The sequence below is a fragment of the Myotis lucifugus genome, unplaced genomic scaffold (assembly GCF_000147115.1).
Source record: "Myotis lucifugus unplaced genomic scaffold, Myoluc2.0 scaffold_1, whole genome shotgun sequence".
Lineage (NCBI taxonomy): Eukaryota > Metazoa > Chordata > Mammalia > Chiroptera > Vespertilionidae > Myotis > Myotis lucifugus.
The window spans coordinates 28,505,519-28,529,606 of record NW_005871049.1 but is presented as its reverse complement, the minus strand read 5'-3'; the positions used below and the strand labels follow the sequence as shown (position 1 = coordinate 28,529,606).

Genomic DNA, 24,088 nt, shown 5'->3' with positions numbered 1-24,088 from the left:
AAGAACAACATACAGAAACTTGTCGACAAAACTTCCTTATAATCTTTCTGGCAATAAGAATCATAAAGCGTAAAAAGGAAATGAAGAAAATGAAATTTTGAAGACGGCTGAGTGGAGCGTGAAGTAGAAAAAAGAAAGATACATTTTAAAAGAGCAGAGGTGGTTGGAAAGCATTGCTTCTGGTACATTGAGAATTTTTGGCCTTTGAAATTTAATTTAACTCAGATTTCTATTCTTCTCAAGGATGGAAGAAATGTCTAATGTATAGCCATTGTCTCTATTCTTTTAACAAGTTGGTTAGCTATGCTGTGCTTTATTCTTTAAAACAGTATCTATTTGTCAAGACCAAACAAAATATCCTTTGATCAATAGTAAATTCTCAAAGAACCATTGTTTTTAACCACAAAATTATACTGCCTTAGTGAAATTATATCAAAATAAGATGTAATGTTTAATATGAATTTATATCTAAGATATAAATAATAGTCAATTTTGATAAGCATCTGTAATATAATTTTAATTTCTGCTTTATAACTTTGACTTTTTTCCCTTTAAAGATATTCAAATAAAAAAATTCCAATAAAATTGAAGAGTTTTGGATAACATATAATTGATTGGAGCTTTTTTCCATCAATAAAATTAATGGTTTATTAAACTTTAGGAAAATTATCTAAAATGTAATAAATCTAGTTAAATACCTTTTGCTAATATTGGAAACATTATAAACAAGAATTGAGGGAAAAGAAAAAATATTCTCTGGTTAAAGATTGCTTCAAATAATAATCATGAGTATGTAATCCCATTTTAAAAATTAAGTCCCATATTTTAAAATAATTTTAAAATAACAAGGTAACCATGAATCAAATGCTTATTTTCTTGGCTATGTTATATTGTATATGTGATCAAATTTTTCTAAAATGTCAAGGGAGTTCATGTGTTTTCCAGAGATGTTTTATAAGTTATGCATATGCAATCATAAATGTAAACATATATAAACTATTTGGTTGACTAAAATCTTAGTCACAGTTAGGAGAACACCAAGAAATGCTAATTCAATAGGTTAATTTCAACATCTTATTCAGTTAAAAATTATCTTTTCCATCTCAATAGAAAAATCACAGTTTTATTTGAGCATTTAAAGATTTCCTTTTCATCTGAAAAATGATCCTATGAAAATAAAGCTTTTGAATATTTAAGGGGAAATGAGTTCATTCTTTTGAGTGCTATAAAAGACCAATTTATCTCTAATAAAATTAATGAGATAACCAGGTTAAGTGATGTCACCTGATTTTACCTGATTTCATTTTGATGCAATAATAGCACATGCACATACTGCTCTTTATTGTTAAAGCTACATATGAGCTTATTTGAATATTTTCTCTAGACGTTACTAACTGATTAAGAAAGGGAGAAAACCTAAAACATGCACGCACATACAGAAGCCAGTTGCCAACATTTGTGACGCTTATTTAAGATTTATGCTTCTTTAGGATGTGAATGAAGCTCTTAGCTTTGAAAGGATATTCATCTACCTCAAATACTTTTAAACACACTATTTCATGAAACTAGAAAATGAGACTGTATATGTTCACTTTAAAATGTTTACTTAACCACAATAAAAGGTTAGATAGATTTCCCAAGTGAACTAAGTTATGATACCTGCTACAATGTGAAAATTTAAACACACTTTCAACTTAGCTTCCACTCATTTATCATGTTTGACACAAAAGTCAAAAGCCCTTTTTAAGTACTAGTTAAGCCTGACTTAGAAAATATGCTTTTTTTTGCTTTTTTCTGTAGTAGCATGGTATGAATGAGAACCCTGAACCAGAAGAAGAAAGGGAAAATAATGAAAGAGAAAAACATTAGTGCTGTCCACGCTGGGCTAAAAATACAATAAGGATTTTAAATTTGGTCATCATATCTGAAAATTATGCTTGCTATTTCTAAGGCTTCAAACCCACCTAAGCTTCATTAAAGTAAGTCCTGTGATTATAACTTGGGATCACAAATTCTTTAAACATTGTGCAGTAATCATCATCATCATCATCATCATCATCATAATAATAATAAAAGGAAAAAGAAATAGGGAGAGAAAAATCAAGCCCCAATACATACCTAAAAAAACACACACACAAAAACCACTTAACTATAATATTATGAAACTTTCCCTCCCTCTGCAAAATATTTGTAAAGTAAAACTCAGCATTGAAATTTCTTATTTCCTTTTCAAAATTACCACCTAAGACAATATATTCATTAATTTGTCTTTCTGAAGAATGAATATTTTGAGCATGACACCAATGAAAGTTATTTCTAATGCAAATTTCCTTGTTTAGATTCATCAATATTGCAAGTTTTACTAAAAAAGGTAATGCTTGACTGAAAAAACAACTGTGCTCACATTTTATTTTGTTTGTTGTTCATTCTTTTGAGCTATTCAGCCCAAGAATATTCTATTACTGTAATGCAATCTGAGGGTGGTCTTTCTAAGATGAATGTGGTAACATGGTGATATGTTTATTCTGTGGAAAATCTATTTCGATGTCTAATTAGAAGCTTTTAAACGTTTGACTCCTCATTCCTTTGTAGAAAGACTCTTGGGAGGGAAGTTGGGTTTGTCTATATAGATGTTATCCCACACCTGCATTTTAGTTTATGTAAAGTTCCAAAAATATACACTGCTTTTCTCGCACTTACTGTATACTTAAAAAGTTAATAGTTTTGGCAAACAGCAAAGGGCTTCAATTTGGAAAGTGCTAAATGAATATTTGAAAGATCTGGTTCAGTGCTGGATGCTTTTAAAAATATCTGCTAGCTGCTGGCCAAATCATTGATCACCAAGTGCAGAGGTACAGGCATAAAGGCATATGACTAGAAGGAAGATTTTTAAGCTCGAATCCCGAGATCAGCCATCAAAAACTAGATCTGAGCTTAGAACCTGGTGTACTCCCTCTGCTCTTTACAGATCAGCATGATCATCTACTTCCAATTTGCTAACAAAGGCTCTATTCATGGCTGTTTCAGCCAACCTCGCAGATCTTCATTTTCCTGTTCCGAAGTGGGAGGGAAGGGAAGTATTGTTCGTAAGTTATTCATCAAGTTATTCATCAAGATCAAATCTTATAAATATGTAACAGCTTTCAGCATCTGGACAAGATTCGGCTGCCCATGGACTTGAACGCCGCTTTCAAATCTCGCTGAAAGGAAACCATGTCTGTTGGCATAGCAAACGACCATGGTTGGGCAAGTCTGAACGTGACCTGCTGAGATGAAAGCTCCTCGCCCAGAAGGGCTGCAACCCTTAGCAGGAAAGGGCAGGAAGCGGGCTTCTCTCTGACAAGATTGAGAAGAACAAGTCTGGTGCAGTCTGCCCCTGTGAATCACTCAAATTAACTAAACATTGCTCCCTCTGCATACATTTTACAGAGTGTCATCCTATTCTCCAAAGTGACACGGGGCAGATTTCAATGTTTCTGACAGACTTCAACAGATGTTTTTGAGTATATTACAATTATTCAGTTATTTATATTACATGTTCATTTGTGTCTGATATGAATGCTTTCGGATTCTAATGGTACTAGGAAATTAGCTAACCTTAGAGCAAACTCAGTTAATATTAGTTTCAATTTCTTGACCATGTGGAATCAAGTGTAGTGATCAATACCTTCACCCTTGAAGGGAGATATGCTCTTATAGTCAAAAGTGATCATTTCAAAAGTAAATTTAGAGAGAAGTTATCATAGTGTGGGTTCCTTCCTACTATGCTTTCTCTCTTGGAAACGGCTAGTTCTATTTTATGGTGAGCCATTGTTATTTTTCATATTATTTGGAAATAGAAATTGATACAATCCTGACCCTTCCGGACAGGTTAGATAACGAATTCAGTAAGCTTTCCCTTTTCCAGCTCCAAACCTGATTCCTTAGCAGCTATGATAATCTCTCTTGAATCTCTAAATCAATATGCCCCACATATTAGGTTTGAATAAGCACTGATTCTTGTAAAATATAATAGAAGACCATCAAAATAATATTTTTGAATTTAAAAAAGACAAGAATATTGAGCAAAAGAATCCATTTTTATCTTCCAAATTCACTGGGTGATAATGAAGTGCCCTCTTTTATATGCGTTCTTATTTGATATGCAAATATATTCAAATGTTATAAAAATGGGTTATTTAAATATATCACTGAAGAGTTTTAAACTCTACTCACTAGAAGCTATGACAGAAGAATCCAAAACATGAGCTGCTAAGGAAATGAAATGAGATTCTAATCTGAAGAGAGAGCTTACCTCTGGATTTTCTTCCAAAAACAAAAGCCTTGCCAAGAAGTTGCCAACCTGGCCTATATAGATCTTCTAAGTCCAACTGCCATCTGTCTGGTTCAAGATAGCGAATAAGGTCTTCCAAGGTGCTGAAGGCAGTGACCGCGTTATTAAGCTGGTCCAGCGGCAAAGCTGAAGGGGGCAGCACTGAAGGGCTCACAGCTTCTGTGACTTGCTGAAAGTAAAAGCAATCCTCTGTTAACCATTTAAAGAAGACAATGCATTCCTTCTGGACTTGCGCAAGAAGTTAGGAACACTAAGGCTGTAAACACATGGGAAATCAAATCGCATTCAATTCCAGTTAGAAGTCGTGATTTTGCAAGACTTCATGTAGATGAACACCCGTAGATTTGCTGTGTAGTCAATGAGAAAGACATTAATTTCATTACCGCAAACCTCAGGGGATGTGGCTACCTGTTGCTTAAATAAAAACAAACAGTTCTCCAGGGTTCAATTACAGACTTAAAATGGAAACTATAATAAATACAGTTCACCCAATTTGTGTTTGTTTTATACCTTTCACTTTCCTTAATCTGGAAAATGTCTACGTCGTTATGCAAATGAGTGTCAGATGAATTAAAAATGTAAAGTAATTAACTTATAAAGAATGACAACAAAAGGCAGGTGAAAGGCTTTTGACTTTGGAGAAAGTGTTTTCCAAGATAGTTATAACCCACAATTTATAACTTTGATAAATTTGCCTAAAATTGTTTTTAATTTTTAATAAACAGGTTTAAAAGACAGATACTGGAAGAATACCTTGGCAAGTGATATAACTTTCACAGGATTAGTATCCAGAGAGAGTATACCAAAAAAAAAAAAAAAGACAAAGACTGTAACTAAATACAAAATGGGCAAACTCCAGACCAGAAGTTTGAATGGCCAACAGACATAAAACATGCTAAACTCCATCAGTTTTCAGAAAAATGCAAAACAAAATAAGATACTATTTCACATCCATCAGATTTGCAGGCATTTAAAAGGAAGGGCTGCCAAGGATGTGGGTAAGTTGGAATTTCTCTGTGCTGCCCGCAGAAGTGAGCGTAAATTGCTTTAGTTTACATAAGTTACTAGAGTTGAGGATTTATATGTCCAACAACCCCTGTAATTCACTTTTAAGGCTTATACCCTTTTATTTGTGCACATGAAAATATGTGCAATGATATTCATCACACACACATTGTTTAAAATAGAGAAAAGCTGAAAAGAACCTAAATGCCCATATATAGAACAATGGATCAAAATACTTCATTTTAAATGGCAAGCAATAAAATAAGACAATAATTTCAATAAATCTTCAATAAGGACCCCCTCCCCCCCAATTGTTAACATGTACTAAGGGTAGGACGTGTTATCAGAACTGAAATCAAAATAGGCAAAATAAATAAATGAACAAAATGCTCAGCTTAGTTTTTGCATTATTTTGTAATTTAATTTTTTGTAGCAAAGGGGAGAGGAGTATGAAATAAAACATTTATGTGGGTTGATGTTCATTATAGTAGTATTAATAATAATAACAAAAAGTTGAAAACATTCTAAATTTATATTCATTGGAATAGTTAATTACACTACTCGTGAAATGAAATAGTGTATATACATTAAAAATGAGGTTCTCTGGGAATTTTTATTAACAAAGGAAATGCCTACTAAGTAGTAATGACAAAAATAACAAGCTATATAAAAATAGTGTTCATATACCATAATGTCAACATACATAAATTGAAACAAAATCAAAAATCAACAGTGCCTAAAACGCTGTGTTCATCTATGATTTAAAAGAGAATGGTGATTTTAATTTTCTTTCGTATACATATCCAAATTTTCAACATTTTCTATAATAAATATGGATTCCTTTCGGAGATCAGGTTATAATAAACTTAGTTATAATATAACTATGAAGACAGCTTTTCCTTTCATCCTCATTAGAACCTTGGCTAGATAAGGAAAACCATGCACTGTATTTAGCGTCTTCTAACTTGTCTCCTTGCCTTTAATCTTTCCTTATTCCTTCTATTCAATGCTGTATAACCTTGGGTTAATCTACCTAAAGTAAGTTATCACTGATCATGTGATGCATTTGGACAAATGCCTAGGGTGATTTCTCATCTGGGGGATGAAATCCAAATTCCTTACACTGTACTCAGGATCCTTACAATCAGACCTTTGCTGACCTTTCCCATCTAATCCTCTACTCATCAAAGATGTGCACATTTTGTTCCAATCAATCTCGTCTCTTCACTAACTACTGCAGATGTCTTATTCATCTCAGACCTTGTACTTCCACACATGATAAACGCTGCTCCCCTTCTCCCATATGCAAAACCCTTCCCCCTGTGATCCACATAATAAATCTTTACCATTTATAATGGCCTTCCTTGAAACCCAATTCATCCATAAAAACTTCTTCAATAACAGGGCGATCATTGTCCCATATATCTCAATTGTATGAACTTGAAAAAGATTCCCTCTCTGGGCTGTCCTCTGGGCACATGGCTTGAAAAACAGAAGCGGCTCTACAACTTCGAAAAAGGATGATTGCTCTCTGGGACAGGTCCAGCTCCTGTGGGGGTTTGTGGGTATAGAGTCCTATTTGCACACAGAGGGTGGGAGGGTAGATTTTTATAAAGAACTGAACTAGAGGCACGAAATTCGTCTATGGGTCCACTCGGGGGATTTCCGACTGCCGGTTTAGGCCCGACTGCCGGTTTAGGATCGGGCCTAAACCTACAGTTGGACATCCCTCTCACAATCCTGGACTGCTGGCTCCTAACTGCTCACTTGCCTGTCTGCCTGATCACCCCTAACTGCCCCCTCTGCCAGCCTGGTCACCCCTAGCAGCCTCTGCCTGCCCGTCTGATCATCCCAATGCCCTCCCCTGTCAGCCTGGTTGCCCCTAACTGCCGCTTCTGCTGGCCTGGTCACTCCATGCAGCCTGCTGCTCGGTCGTTTGGTCACCCCTCACTAACCCCCTGCCAGCCGGGTCGCCCCACACAGCCTGCTGCTCAGTCGTTTGGTCACCCCTTACTAACCCCCCTGCTGGCCTGGTCGCCCCACTCACCCTGCTGCTTGGTCGTTTGGTTGCCCCTCACTAACCCCCCTGCTGGCCTGGTTGTCCCATGCAGCCTGGTCATTCATCTGTTCAGTTGCAATGGTAGCTTAGGCTTTTATATAGATAGATAATCAGCTGAAATGAATGTGGCAGCCTTAGATCAGCAACGATTTTATTCTTATTTTAAAGATCTATTTTCAATAATGTCAAGAATCTGGCTAAAATATTAGTACAAAGATGATCCCAACTATTCTACCTAACTTTTGAGAGTGGAAATCAAATTTAATACATTCCCTATTTACTCCTGGTATTTTTAAAATTGTCCAAAAAATTCAAAATTTCTTTAACAGAGAGTACGATTATCACTGGTAACTAAATTATAGGCATAAATAAACAACTATCTAATAAAAAGTTCCATTGCTAATTTAACCAATTTGGTTAATATTGATTAAACTTCTAGCATGAAAAAGTTAATGCAAAAGTTTTGCAAAGTTTTGCAAATTTAAAAACATAAGTTAAGATGTATATGTTTATGTAATGTGTAAATTCAAGTTCAGTAATACTCAAAGAATAACTGAGTATTACTCATGACTATGACAATATAAAACAAACTAAATGTGTCATAATCTGTGGAAAACTAATACAAAAAGTATATATTATTCATTAAAATGTCAGAGTGCACAGTTAAACATGATATAAAATGATTACTTAAGCTATTTTCAGTTAGACCATGATCCAAGAATGAGTTGGTTCATTTTGCTTTCTACATCTGTTGGACACTCTGCATAGAGCATTCCTTTTGAAGCAGTAAAAAGTTCCCACTGAAATCAATATTGCTGAGACAAAGGTTAAAGTAGTTATACAAAAGAAACCAAAACAATATAAGCCTGTAATGTTGGATGAGCAAAATATACACACGCGGGGTTCAATGAAGTATCAGAATAGCAATCCCTTCACATGACAAAAGTAGGGAGGGAACGACTTGGTATATGATACTACATTCATATATTGGTTGAAATATTTATATTAAAATAAGATCAATTTCAAAAATAAACACACACACACAGCAGTTTGCACCCACCCAAAAAACAGGAGGGGAAAATCAACTCACTTCCCCTAGATTCAACGAATCAACTCCAGGACAGAACAGAGGAAGCTGTACTTTTATTTAAGGACTTTCTCATGACTGCACCCCACCCACTATTTCAAGGAACAACTAAACTCCTTCACTTTCCAAGTTCTGCTTTTCTAAGTTGTCTAAAGGGATTTTCAGAGAAAAGGGGAGCAATGGAAAAAAGAAGTGAGAGGCAAAAAAGTCCTCTTTTTTTAAGTTTTAATTTTTCCTATAAGCAGAAACTCCTCTTTTCAGCACAGGCTCATAGAATTTTCTCCAGTAATTAGTGTCTAGAAAATTCGGGCAATACTTATGATTGGGCCAAATGCCTGGAATTGAATTTTTCACATTCCCCATTCCTTATCTCTTTTAGTCACCCTGAAAATAGAGACTTATTACTCAGTTATGGTTTGTTCTAAGACTATTTAGTAGGTGACACTGGTCAGTGATGAAAAGCAGAGTTTCTTGGTGTTCCGTAATGCAAACAACTAAACCAACACCCCCACTTTAGTAAGCCAGAACAAAGACTTTCTGCTGTTACCTGCAGGGTAACAACGATGACCTGGGTGGACCACCTAGTTCTAGGCTACTGAGACCCCTTCAGCACAGTATTTGGAAGGACAGATTGTGAAAGTTGAGAAAAAGGATCTGAAATCTCAGTGCAATGAAGTGCCCTGTCAAACCGTGCAATTCTAACATGTCAGTACCATGTGCTAAAGATATTACACAAAATGAGGTTTTTTCTAAATTCCTTGGTGAAATTCATTATGGATGACAGCATGATACGAGAGAAGAACTCTGATCAGGAGTCAAGGAGCCTGGACTGTCATCTTGGAGCTGCTCGCATTTCGGAAAGAGAATTTGGGCAAACACTGTAACCGCTCTTAGCCTCCGTTTCCTTCTACCAATCTTGGCTGCTAATTTTAGTGACTGTTAAGTTTCCTTCTAGCTTTTAAATTTCATAATTTTATGTAAATGCCAGATGGTCCATCTTCCCCACATCCTTCTCAACATTTGCTATCTCATATTCTCTCTGACAGCCGTTCTGACAGGTGTGCGGTGAGATCTCATTGTGGTTCTGACTTGCATTTTCTTGATGATTAGTGATGTTGAGCATCCTTTCATGCATTGTTGGGCATTTGGGTGTCTCCTTTGGAAAAAAAATTCTATTCAGTTCCTCTGCCCATTTTTAATCATATTTTTTTGGTATTGAGTTGTATGAGTTCTTTACATATTTGGGCTATTAACTCCCTATCTAATATATGGTTTTCACATATTTTTGTCCATTCCACAGTTTCCTTTTTATTTTGTTGATTGCTTCTTTTGAAGTACAGAAGCTGTGTAGTTTGATTTTGGGGTAGCTTTTTTGCTGTGTTTTTAGTGTCATTTCAAAAAAATCTTATGCACTGCTGGTGGAAATGTAAATGTGCTCAGCCACTATAGAAAACAGTATAGCAGTTCTGCAAAAATTGTAAATTAAAACTACCATATGATCCAGCAATCCCACTTCTGGATGTATAGTCAAGGGAAATGAAAATAGGAATATCCAAAGGAAATGAAAATAGCATATTGAACCGACGTCTGCACTCCCATGTTTATTGCAACATTATTAACAATAGTAAAAATATGAAAAAAACCTAAGTATCTATCACTATCTGAATGAATAAAGAAGATAAGGTAGCCCTAAACGCTTTGGCTCAGTGGATAGAGCGTCGGCCTGTGGACTGAAGAGTCCCAGGTTCGATTTCGCTCAAGAGCATGTACCTTGGTTGCAGGCACATCCCCAGTAGAGGGTGTGCAGGAGGCAGCTGATTGATGTTTCTCTCTCATAGATGTTTCTAACTCTCTATCCCTCTCCCTTCATCTCTGTAAAAAAAATCAATGAAATATATTTTTTAAAAAAGAAGATAAGGTATACTGTATATTATTCAGCCATGAGAACATGGCTAGACCTTGATAGCATTATGCTAAGTGATGTAAGTCAGACTGAGGAGACAAGTACTATATGATCTCCCTTATATGCAGAATCTAAAAAGACAAAACTCAGGAAACAAAGAGTAGAATGGTGGTACCAAGGCCTGGGGGTGGAAGAACTGGAGAGATGTTGGTCAAATGGTGCAAACTTTCAGTTAGAAGCTAGTAAGCTGTGGAGATCTAACACACAGCATTGTGATTATAGCGCACAATATTGTATTATACACTTCAAAGTTGCAATAGGAGACTAGTTCTTAAAAGTTCTTACCACAAAATAGAATTGATAATTAAGTTACAACCTGTGATTTGATAGAAGTGTTAACTACAGTGGTAATCATAGTGCAATACATACATGCATCACAGCAACATGTCTACATCTTAAATTTACATGTTATATGTCAATTATATATTAATTAATAAAAAGGTCCTACACTGCTTTGGTAAAATTATCTGGAAAGCCTTAAAAACAAACATACTACTTAGTAAATTGGTGGGGCTGAGGTCTCTCTTTCCCCCCTTAAATCTTCCTTGCTGCTTTAGATTATTAGTAAATTTGGGGAAACACTGTCCTCTGGTAAAAACTAACATAATCCAAGACTGATATTTTTCTTCTGTCCTAAGCATGCATACAGGTGTACCCTCCTCAGAATATATTCTTTCTAGAAAGCCATTTCCAGCTTATGAATGAGAGCTGTGTGGCTCTAAAAATCAGAAGAAAACAGGTCCATGCTTAGAGAATTGCTATCGATATGTTTCAAATACATATAGATATGTGCTGTGTTATGGCCTGAACTGTGTCACATTAAAATTCTTATGTTGAAGTCCCATCCCCCAGTACCACATATTTGGAGACGGGATCTTTAAAGAGGTAATTCCGTTTAAAATGGGTCATTAGGATGAGCCCCAATCCACTATGATTGGTCCTTGTAAGAAGGGGAACTTTGGACCCAGATACACACAAAGGAACGACCATGTAAAGACACAGAGAAGACAGCTATCTACAAGCCACAGAGAAGGGCCTCAGAATAACCAATCCTGCGGACACCTTGATCCCGAATGTCTAGCCTCCAGATCTGTGGGAAAATAAATTTCTGTTGCTTAAGCGACTCCGTCTGTGGTATGTAGTCTGCAACAGCAACCCTGGCAAACTCATACACGCTGTCATGGACTTCTCAACTTAAAATCTACCATAGCAGCAAAGAAAGGTTAATGTTATACTATGTCCGTTAAATCATTTAACAAACATTTATTAAGAAGCCTATGACGTGGGCACTGTGAACAAAACAGACCAAAATGATCGCCCCTGTGAAACTTAGCCTTAATAAGCCAAGCATTCTGTTGTCCAAGGAGAGATTCTTTCCTTTGCCAGAGCTAAGCCAAATGGACAATTGGCTATGATGAGCCACATAGGTAACCCAGTAAGTATCCCCCAAATCCTGATGAGTGTGGACTAGAAAAAAAGTGAACTCAACGTAAAAGGATAACTGAAAAACAAATATGCCTCTTTTATTATTGAAAAATAAGCCCATGTGTTCGGACATAATAATAAGCCTATGAGTCTGCTACAAGCTCAAGGCAGCCAGTGTGGCTGCAAGAGCAAGTTCCCTTTCTGACTTCCAGTGTTACTTTTGAAAAATCAACATTCTAGTGTTTTTGTATTTTCTCATGGCTACCTTAAATATTTTATACACTTATGATCATCTTTTCCTTTTTTAGAAAAAAGAACAGCAGACTCCCTGTATGGAATAGTACTCTCTGACCTACTTAAAATTCACCAATAAAGAGTTATCTCTAAAAAACCCGTAGCTTGTCTTTTTATTAGAATTTTTGTGGTGAGTGCAATTTAAAAAAATACAACATTTACAATGAATCTTCCTTGGACAAATACACACACACAAAATGTTTACCTTGAGTAGCATAGCAACTGTTGCAAAACGTCTAGGGCCTACGAAGATTTATGTTGAAGATTTCTGTTGGCGCTTTCCCGGCCAACGGCATACAGTACATTTCAAACTGATACGGAGCCTTCCACTTCATTCATACCTCACAGAAGGTTTAGGAATGCAGACTAGGCTTTCTTGTTGTAGTTATTAAAAACAAGAGAACACCACAATAATAATTCAGGTTTTGTAAGAAAAGGAGAAACAAAAAGTCCAGTTTGGTGTTACACCCCTTCTTTAAAGGTGTCGCCAATCTGGTTTATAGAATGCTCAGCTGATATACTGTCCATAGTTGTGACTTCTAACGAGCTGAGGAAGCAGACAGGGCATGCAGACAAAAATGCCTGCCAGGAACAACTGACGGAGGTTCTGTAAAGACGCAAGAATGCCCTGGAACAATTCATTGAAACATGCTTCTCTGTCCTTCTCCCTCTTATCTGAATTCATCCAAAAAGTTATCTGGGTTATGTTTTTAAATTATTTTTAAGCCAGCAAAGAAATGCAAATGCTTGCATTCCTACTCAGGAACAGATGTTTTAATACCGTGTGGGTGATGCGGATTATATAGTTAGTGAGAAATCTTAGGGAAGGTGGCCAATTGTATTCATATTGGGTCTTAATATTGAGAGGTTCTTGCTGAAAGAGCATAATAATTGAATAAAACTTGAGGCCTCTAGACAAGCGAGTATAAAAAGGGAACAGTGTTTATCATGAAGCACTTAAAAGAGTAATTCCAAGGCTCAAACCTGACACTGAACCTCAAATGTCCTAAGTTTCATGGTGCCAGGCAAACCCTGAGTAACAGCAGCATTCTGGCCAGGCCCATACCTGGAACCAGAGATGACCAGCTTTGCCAAAAATGTTGTCTTAGAAAAAGTGAGCACAGCTTCTTCCTAAATTAGTGGATGAAGCAACTGCTACTGGCTTAATTTTCCTAACAGCATGAAACCTGAGAACTACTATAATCTGACTGCATTTTTAAATTGTGATATTGCTACCCTCAGATCCTCCACACCTAAAGCATTAATGGTCTGCAGTCACCCCAGTTAAAGAATTTCACCTTAATGCCAACACCTAAGGTCGGAAGGACTCAGAAGAAGACAACCCCTTACCAGGGTACAGGCTGACTGTGGGCTGGCGAATCGGTGCTCACAGACTTTTCCACCCTCCATAAATTTGTGGGATAGAAGGAATAACTTATATTGAAAACTGAAATTCCATGAGACGACTAAATAGCACAGTCCCAAGCACAGTTTCCACAATGGCATCTGTGGGAAGCCACAATTAAGGTTTTTTTTTCCTACCAAGATTTTAAAAATGATTCCTCTGAGTCAAAAAAATGTGACAGGGCATTAAACAACTGAAACGACATCTAGCAGCTACGAGTGTATGACACAGAAGCATACCATGACTTTGTCCCCCCTGATTTTATTATATTGACTGCTTGTGGGTTTGCTTTGTTACAATGCTCAAGAAAGGATCAATAGTAAGGAACTTCCAGTGAAAGTGAGTGTAAACGGTTAGAAGAAAAACACACCTTCAGGAAACACACGTGCACCTCAAACCAGGATCCCGAAAGACTCTTTCTTACAAAAATATATCTCATAGTTCAATATTTACTCAACATATCATTCAACAACCATGAAGGGAAATGTGTGACATGTTTTGTGGGGCTTTAGCCAATAACGGTGCCTACATTGGTAGATATTTTTAATGATGTGTTTAATAAGTTTAATAGTGAGATCAACACCCTCAACTTATTCCAATTTTGTGTGCGTAAAAGACCTTATTTTTAAGGTTAAGAAACAATGGTTTAGAGTTATTTTAAAATGGTTTGACAATATAAAAAGAGTGCGAGCAAGTAGCTGAAACTGAGGACAGTAAACCCCTCAGGCGATTGATTTGAGGAGGAAAAGGAGACAGTCTAGTGGAAGTAATTAGCATGCATGTGAGGTATAAAGCTCACCAATGACTCCCCACCCCTAGGGCTGAGTCTAATGATCCTTTTCTCAGTCTGTATTCTAACTAAGAAGTGTTTCTGCACATTTTCTCCCGAACTCCATAGATGCTTCTCCTTGGTTAGCTCTGTTTGCTGGATCCCCTTGATCAGTGGTTCTCAACCTTCTGGCCCTTTAAATACAGTTCCTCATGTTGAGACCCAACCATAAAATTATTTTCGTTGCTACTTCATAACTGTAATGTTACTACTGTTGTGAATCATCATGTAAATATCTGATATGCAGGATGGTCTTAGGTGACCCCTGTGAAAGGGTCGTTCGACCGCCAAAGGGGTCGAGACCCACAGGTTGAGAACCGCTGCTCTTGATCCTCTTACTGCTATATGCTGAAATGATCCAAGGCTCATTCCTTGGGCCTCTTTTGTTTTCTGTCTACATTCTTTCCTTTGGTGATCTCATGCAGTATCAAAGCATTGCATGCGATTGACATGGTGATCTCATATAGTATCAAAGCATTGCATGCGATTTACATGCTGACTACCATCAAGTTCCTATTTGTAACCTACATATTTTGTTACCTCGGTAAATGGCAGCACCCTTAGTCGGAGTCACCCTTTGTTCATTTCCTTTGCATACACCCCACATCCCACATGACATTATCTTGATTCTAACTTCAGATGAGGGTTAGAACCTGTGATTTATAGTAAGAAATATGTATTGAGTCTTGTCTCCGGGAATTTCCTAAGTGATGAGAGCAATAAGGCTGTCTTTTGTTTATGGAGTGGCTTTTGGACCCCACCTAAACATGGTGGCTGCCAGAGAACCAAACATGCAATTAAAGGTTTTTACTCTCAGGGTCCCTCAACCTCCAGGGAGGAGAGAGGAGCAACAGGATGAATCAACTGGCAGAGGCTAATGCTTAACTCAGTCATGTCTCTGTAATGAAGACTCCCTAAAACCCCAAAAGTACTGGGTTCAGAGAGCTCCTAGATTGCTAAACAAGAGATTGGGGGAGAGAGATGTGCCTGAAGAGGGTATGGAAGCTCCATGCTTTTTCCCTATACCTTGCCCTATGCATCTCTTTCATATGGCTCTTTCTGAGTTTTATCCTCTTATAATAATGGCTGACCTACTAAGTAAAATGTTTTCCTGAGTTCTGTGAGTCGCTCTAGCAAACTAATCAAACCCGGGGAGGAGGTTATGGAACCTCTGATTTACAGCCAGTCAGCCAAAAGTATGGGTGACAAGCTAGATTTTTGAGTGGCATCCTGAGTTGTGGGGGGGGGGGTCATAGGAACCCCCATTTTGTAAGCAGTTAGTCAGAAGCCCAGGTAAAAGTCTGGGCTTGCAACTGGTGCCTGAAGTGCAGATGGAAGGGGCAGCCTCGTAGGACTGAACACTTAGCCTGTGGAATCTTACACTGTTTCTAAGGTAGAGCGTGTCAGAGTTGAGTTGAATTATAGGACACCCAGCTGGTGCTCAGAGAATTACTGTTGGAATGGGAACCTTGACCCCACCCATTAACATTGAAATTGGTCTAAGAACACTGGAAAGAGAATCTGACAACTTTTCACCTCCTCCGCTGATACCGTATTATAATCCAAGCCATCATCTGCAACCGTCTTCTAACCGGCCTCCTTGTTTTTGCCTTTGCAAAATATTTATCTGGCTTTAAATACTGCACTTTTTAAAATGGACCTTTTAACATTCTCTAGATTGCTCACAGAGGATCCCGACTTTGTATAGATTTCATAAACCTCTGTTAACCCATGTGCCTCCTGAAACTGCCATTCACCCTGCCCAGGGGCCGGTTCTAGCTGGTCAGAAGACTTTCACTCATCCTCATACAGAGGGCAGAGGACACAAAGTTCCTTCCTCAGAGTAGGAGAGCCATGGCCACCAGCCAAAGTAAATTAAGCATTTTTGTAAATTACATGAAACACACCTCATTTATGTGTGTGTCTGTAGGAATAGATGTTTAGGAGGAATGATATCTCCTCCCTTAGGAAATTGTTTAAAGATTTAGTAAAATAGTGTAATCGATTATTTTAATAAACAATTCAGCATTATTTATACAATTAAACAATTATACATACTTAGGAGTTATATATGTATTTCGTTATCCCCATTATATTGATTTTAGTCAAGGTAAACAATTAGATTTTAAAGTTTAATTCATGGTTGCCATTGGTTTGTGCTGGATGGAGTGACATTACCTACTTAGTCAATGTTCGTTGATATCCCCACCCAACATTCTTATAACCCTGATATGGCAAATCAGAGCTTGTCCTGCCCCACAGGGGAAAATCCTTGTTCAAACTTCTTTCTCTGCTAAAACAGATTTATATTCAGGAGTTCTTCTGGGGGGAGAAATTAGCATTTCACAACAAGAAGTTCAGTAAATGCAAGTCGAGGTATGTTTATGCCATGAACAACTCCATGCTGAGGAACTTTTTAAAAAAAGTATAATAGTATCCTTAACTCACATCTCTAATTTCAGTTTTCTAAATTCTTATGCCTTGCCTATAAAGTCTTTCTATGCAATGAAACAAACAGAAACCCCACCAACACAGCAGGATTGCACAAGTCAGGCTCATGTGCAACTGTTAATTTAATTATAATGTCTGGAATGGTGTTAAAATAAACTTCTATAAAGTAACTAGACAGCATGCAGTGCTCATTTTAATGATGGAGAAAAATATGAATGATAATTATTTTATCGAGTGCTAGGTCATTTTCTTTTATATTTTTAATTACTCTGTGATATTCCTATTATGCCATACAGTCTTCAGTGCTCATCCATAAATGTAAACACCTCCATAAACTAAAAGTGTAAACAGTTATATGTTCTTTCAGTTATATGTGTTCCCACTGAGATGGTGAAGATGAGTAACATAGCCCTGTGGGGTTTTTATCTCCTGGTGGGCAAACCTGTATTGTTGGGTAAGGACAACAGTGGTTAAAAATGCAGTGCTGTGACAGCAATTAATTCTGCTGGAAGAATTAGAGGACTTTACAAAGAAGAGGTGAAAGGTAATCTAGAATTCAGAGAATACAGAAATACTAATGCAAATTAGAAGGGAGAAGCACTTCAGATATTTACAAAGAACCTTAATTGGGAAAAACAATGGTGTTGAGTTAGGAGTGAGGAAGAATGTGTCTAATGCTTCGCCATTGGCTGGGTGAGCAGACGACTGGAGGTGAGACTGTGAGACGAACTAGGGTCTGACTAGGAAGTCTTCGTGTGTGCCACACGATGGAATTTGGACTTGGAGAGTCAAAAGAAATTTTAAGAAAGGTGGGATACCATCAAGTTTTATTTATTTATTTTTTTTGCTTTCTACTTCCAGTTTATAGATTAGGGAAATGGGTATGTAAACTCTGGTGGGAGCCCTAAATAAGGATTTGGATTTTGAGCCTTTGCCTGTGCTCTTTCTCTTTGTCAGCAATTACCTATATCTCCCCTCTTCACTTAGCGAATCACTGCTCTTCCACAATGGCTCGGCTCCTCCAGGAGGCTTCCACTCACCAGGCTGCTCTCTCTCCATACTACTGACACCAAGCCAACTGATCCTGTCTGATGCTGTATCATTCTGTTCAATATCACCAGCGCTGCCCTGAGTTGAAATCATTGCATATGACTCCCCCACTTGCCTGTAGGCTCTTTCAGGACAGAGGACAAGTCTTATGTCTTCTGGATTATTTTGATTCTTAATGCCTTTTAGGACCTAGCAGAAAAAAATATTAATGAAAAAAATTTTAAAGCTATTCTTTATGATCACCATGATTGAGGAAATGATGAGAAGGGTGTCAAAGTCATTGACTGTGGGGTAGAATCAACAGGAACTGCTGGCTGATGGAATAGAGGAAGGGAGAGAATGCGTCAACAAGTGACGTAGTAACCCAACATAGACAAACCAGGCAAGTATGGAAGAAGGAAAAGTTCAGGTTGGATTATTTAGGTGGGAAAGCTATGGAGCACTTACATGGATGCGTCCAATGGACAACTGCAAACACTTCCCTGGCATTAGATATTGAAGACCGACTAGTGAGGTTGATAGTCATTAATATAGTATATGTTACTTAGTGCTATGTAAAAGAGTATAAATAACATGAGAAGATGATCAAGCAAAGGAAATTCAGGTTTCCCAATATTTAGACAAGTGGCCGAGGCAAAGGAGCCAGCACTGGTGCCTGACACAGATCAGTCAGAGTGGCGAGAGGAGAACCTGCAGGCCCCAAGGCATTAGTGATTTTGCAGTCGAAGGAGAAGCAAGTTTAGAGACACGGAGATGGATAGCAACATCAAAGTGATGAAAAGGTCAGGAAGGAAGAACATAGGCCACTGCAGTTACTAAAGAGGGGGTCTTCTGTGTCCTTAGATATATTGAAGTGCCAGTGAAGTAGATAAGGAAGAAAGAGGGCCTTTAGAAAAAGGAGCACAAATGAAGAATGAGTAGAACTTATTTCATTAAGTTTGACAGAGAGAAAAAAAGAAGGAAAAAGAATAATGGGCTAATGAGATGGAAGATTAGAAGAAAGCTTAATATAATAAGGAGATAAATCTATGTATATTTGCAATCAGAAAAGAAGACGCCTAATAAAGAAAAGGAATTTGATGACAGAGGGGAGTTAATAGCACTGCAGCAGAGAGAGCAAGACTATCCTGCTCACAAACTGCATGGAAGAGAAAACTGTCACAGCATTTCTGAAGGATGACTCAACATTGTTTCTCACAAACATTAAAACTCCCCATTTGCACCCTAGCCGGTTTTGCTCAGTGAATGGAGCATCGGCCTGTGGACTAAAACGTCCAGGGTTCGATTCTGGTCAAGGGCACATACCTCGGTTGTAAACGCTCCCTGGCCAAGGCCCTGATAGGGGCATGTGTGGGAGGCAACCAATCGATGTGTTTCTCTCACATCAATATTTCTCTCTGTCTTTCCCTCTCTCTTCCATTCTCTCTAAAAATCAATGGGAAAATATCCTTGGGTGAGGATGAACAACAACAACAACAAAACTCCCCATTTTCAAAGCTCTTATAATTTCATATTCATAATTTTATCTTAAGAAAATAATCAGAGGTACAATCCAAAAATATCCATTGTAGCAATATTAATAGAGAAGAGTAAAATTAAGATAAAACCTTAAATGTTCATAAAAGGAAGATGGTTACATAAATTATTACACTTTATGTATGGACAATGGTTCATTATACTCTCAATTTTCAGTGTACGTGGGAACAATGTAAATATGAGCTCTAACAGCTTAGAGATATTAATGCCGAGAGCTAAATTATAAAGCGAACAAGACATTTACATTGTGCATAAGGAAAGAAACTGAAAAACAACGAGCCTAAAGTCTTGTTTGTTCCCTAATTTAAGGTTAATAAACATCTAAAAATAGACCCCACAGTCTTCTCTCTGATATTCAGGGTGCCCACTGGATTCATTATTATAGAGAAATAGAAACACTGATGAGAGCCTGGCCAGAGTGGCTCAGTGGTGGAACGTTGACTATGAACTAGGAGAAACCAGTCAGACTACATGCCCAGGTTGCAGCTCACTCCCCAGTAGGGGCATGCAGAAGGCAGCTGATCAATGATTCTCTCTCATCACTGATGTTTCTATTACTCCCTCCCTCTCTGTTCCTTTTTAAAATCAATACAAATATATTTAAAAAAGAAAAAAAAAGAAACATCAATTGGTCGCCCACTGCACACCCCCCACTGGGGATGGAGTTTGAAACCTGGGCACTCAAACTTGGACCTCCTGGTTCATGGACTGGCCAACCACTGATCCACACTGGCTGTGAAAATTCATAATAGTCTTTAAAGGGAGCAGTTAGCATTAAATAAAGGGATTATTAGACAGCTTTCTCAAAATAGGTGAGAGGAGCTGTGAGTGATTTAAAAAAATGTAACATTTACATATTAACAGAAGGTAAAATTCTCCCAACCAAAATCAACTACTTGGATTATTAAAACAACCAGTATTTTCTGCATGTAGAATCTAGAGGGCTAAACTATTCAGAAGATTCAAAGTCACAATTAAGTTTAATAAAGTTCAAGGTCAATTTATAGGCCTCTTCCCACATTTTCTTCTTTTCCTTGATCTACTCTGTCATTCTTTGTTCTAAGTGTCCAATGCTCTGGAATCATCTTTATTCCTCACTCCTACCTTGTTCTCTAAAACTCCTCATTGCTTCATCTGATTTCAGAGAGGTTACCCTATACTAGTAGATTAGTAGGTACATTCATGACTAATAGGCTCTTAATTATCCAAGGGTCATTTACATTATAAATATTCATCCAATTATTCAATGTACTGAGAATATAACATGGGCCAGGCACAGCAGGAACAGAAATACATATCTCTGCCTTTATGAAGTATACATTCTACTGGAGAGAAAGATATCATAAACAAAATAAAACATATAAAATGTATTACAGGAAAAGTAAAGTCAGAGGGCATAAGAGAGACAGAGATGACCGCAGTAAGAGGTGATATTCAAGTAAAACTTAAAGAATGTGATCCTGTAAGTCATGGGACTTCCTGAGGAAGATCATTGTAGGTATGTGGGACAGCAGGACAAGTAATTGGAGGCAGAATGTATGCCTGATATATTCAGGGAACAGCAAGGAAGAAAGACTGTGGCAGGATTGGAGGTCAGAGATAGCAGGAGGCCAGATAACCTGGGACCTCTTAGGGTCATTGTAAGAACTGATAACTTATTCTGCATGTGTTGGGAGTAGAATTGCCAGATAAAATACAGGAGGATGCCCAGTTACATTTGAATTTTGTATAAACAACAAGTGATTTTTAGTATAAGTATGGCCCAACAGATACAAAATCATCAACTGTTTATCTGAAATTAAAATTTAACTGGGCATTCTGTCTTTTTTTTTGCTAATTCTGGCAAAAACCCTAGCGGAGATTTTTAAGCAAAGGAGTGATGTTATCTCACTTATTGTGAAAAGGGTCATACTAACTGCCACGCTGGAAACTGACTGCAGGAAACAGGGAGGCACTTAAAGGGCTGCAATAATACAAATGGAAAGGCTGAGGAGGCAGTTGGATATGCAAGTGAGGATTTCAGGTTAGATGTAGGGGCTAGATATATAAATTTGGGAGCCAATGACTTAGGGGTATTACAAAAAAAACCATGAAATTGGATGAGATCACCAATGAGTGAGTGTTAATTAGGAAGAGGTCAGTACCATGGTTCTCAAGTCTAGATAAAGTGGTCTTGCTTAAAAAAGGGAATGAGCCCTGACTGGTTTGGCTCAGTGGATAGAGCGTCGGCCGGCGGACTCAAGGGTCCCAGGTTCGATTCCAGTCAAGGGCATGTACCTTGGATGCGGGCACATCCCCAGTGGGGGGTGTGCAGGAGGTGGCTGATCGATGTTTCTCTCTCATCGATGTTTCTGACTCTCTACCCCTCTCCCTTCCTCTCTGTAAAAAATAAAATAAAATATATTTAAAAAAAGGGGGGGGGGGAATGACCCCAGGGCACTCCTATGAATTTAGGTCAGGAAAAAAGGAAGAGGAACTCAGTAAAAGGGACTGAGATGGAGTAGTCAGTGAGTTGGAGGAAAAGAGTAAGAGCATAATGATCTGGAAAGCAGGAGAAAAAAGTGTTCAGTGGGAGGAAATAAAGAATCAGCTGTGTCAAACACTGATGATAGGTCTGAGAGAAGGACTGAGAAGTTTTTACTGGATTTAGCAATAAACATTCATTGGACACCTTACAAGGTGCAATTTTGGTGGAGTGGTAGGCACTAAAAGCTGGATGAGCCCTAACCGGTTTGGCTCAGTGGATAGAGCGTCTGCCTGTGGACTAAAGGGTCCCAGGTTTGATTCCGGTCAAGGACATGTACCTTGGTTGCAGGCACATCCCCAGTAGGAGTTGTGCATGAGGCAGCTGATTGATGTTTCTCTCTCATTGATGTTTCTAACTCTCTATCCCTCTCCCTTCCTCTCTGTAAAAAATCAATAAAATATATTTTTTAAAAAGCTGGATGAGTATAACTTCAGGAGAAAATAAAAGGGGGCCAACTTGACAGAGGGAACACAAAAACTCTTCTGAGGAGTTGCTGACAAGGAGAACAGGACTGGTGTTTGGATGGGGATGTGGGACCAAGAGAAGGACACATTTTTCTTAAGATGGGAGAAATAACGGCATATTTGTGTACGGAGGGGAACAGACCAATAGAGAGTAAAAAAGAAAAAAGGTTATGATGGTGCAGGAGAGCGAGAAGAGTGTGGGAGCACCGCTTAAGTAGAAGCAGACGAGAGGAGATGGGAGAGATGAAATTAGGCAGAAACTCACATTCCCTAAAGTTCACTCAAAGTCTCAGAAAGGAAGGTCAAGTGTTCAGGCACAGATGAGATAGCTGGATCAAGAGCACAGTGAGAATTTGTAGATGTCCTTTTCTGATTGTTTGTATTCTTGTGAGACAGGAAGCAAAATTATCATCTGAGAGTGAGGATGGGAGAAATGATGCTAGAGGTTTGCGTGGGGAGAAAAAAATTGTAAAAGGGTAGTCTCAGTGAGTGGGAGAGAAGATGGACAAAAAAAAACTATAGTGTCCAGCACCACAGAACATTGGAATCTAAAATAAATGCAAATTCAGTTAGAATGGCAACAGGATTTCATTCATGGACACCATTCATAGTGTGGTTGAGCATTTTCAGCGCTTTCTTAATTCTGGTGCCCTTACCAGTAACCTCAGTGAAGAGTCCCCAAAATAAAGGTTCAAAGTAGGCAAACACTGTGGTGACGGGGGTGAAGAAAAGCCCGGAGCAAACACTGAGCACAGAGGATGACCAAATGGTGAGCTCAGGGAAGAATATCGTGGGGTCTATGCAGAGTCCACTAGACCTTCTAAGTGTTCTGAGGTCAGTGGGATTTTCAGAATGTTATTGCTGGGGCCCTTTAAAAACCAACTATGAAAACAACAACAATAACAACAACAAAAAACCCAACTATAAAAGGTTCAATATGAGAGGCTCTATACTCATCTATTTAAGAGATTTTCAGGGATCTCTTACCCTTTGGGACAGCATGAATGGACCTGCAGAATATTATGCTAAGTGAAATAAGCCAATCTGAGAAAGACAAAGATCACATAATCTCACTTATTTGTGGAATCTAATGAACAAAATGAATTGATCAACAAAATAAAACCCAAAGCATGGAGGAATGGAACAGACTGACATACCTTGATGTGGGGTTGAGGGGACAAGAAGAGATAAACCAAAAAACTTAAATACTTGCTAGAGGCCCCAGTGGGGTCCCTCAGCCTGGCCTGCGGGATTGGGCAGAAACCGGCTCTCCGACATCCCCCGAGGGGTTCAGGATTGCAAGAGGGTGCATGCCAGGCTGAGGGACCTCACCAGTGCATGATTGGGGATGGGGAGGGAACACGGGAGGTTGGCCAGCTGGGGGGGGGTGGACCTTGGGCGGGTGGCCCTCGGGAGGGCTCCAGTGCATGTTCGGCCTGTCTCATTCAGTCCCGATTGGCCGGACCCCAGTAGCAAGCTAACCTACTGGTTGGAGCATCTACCCCTGGTGGTCAGTGCATGTCATAGTGAGCGGTTGAGCGGCCTTAGCATAGCAATAGCATATTACGCTTTGATTGGTTGAACACCTGACTGGTCGACTGGACACTTAGCATATTAGGCTTTTATTATATAGGATATGCATAGCCCATGGACATGGACA

At 38.3% G+C, this 24,088-nt stretch overlaps 1 protein-coding gene across 10 annotated transcripts in view; it reads right to left on the bottom strand.

Moving 5' to 3' along the window:
- PDGFC (platelet derived growth factor C) overlaps positions 1–24,088 on the bottom strand; it is a 180,607-nt gene that overhangs the window by 7,448 nt on the left and 149,071 nt on the right. For all 10 annotated transcript variants that reach the window (XM_023755482.1, XM_006081868.3, XM_006081866.3 and 7 more), the window contains one exon: positions 4,295–4,502. In XM_023755482.1, the coding sequence (XP_023611250.1) occupies positions 4,295–4,502 (208 nt within the window). The remainder of the gene's footprint in view (positions 1–4,294; positions 4,503–24,088) is intronic.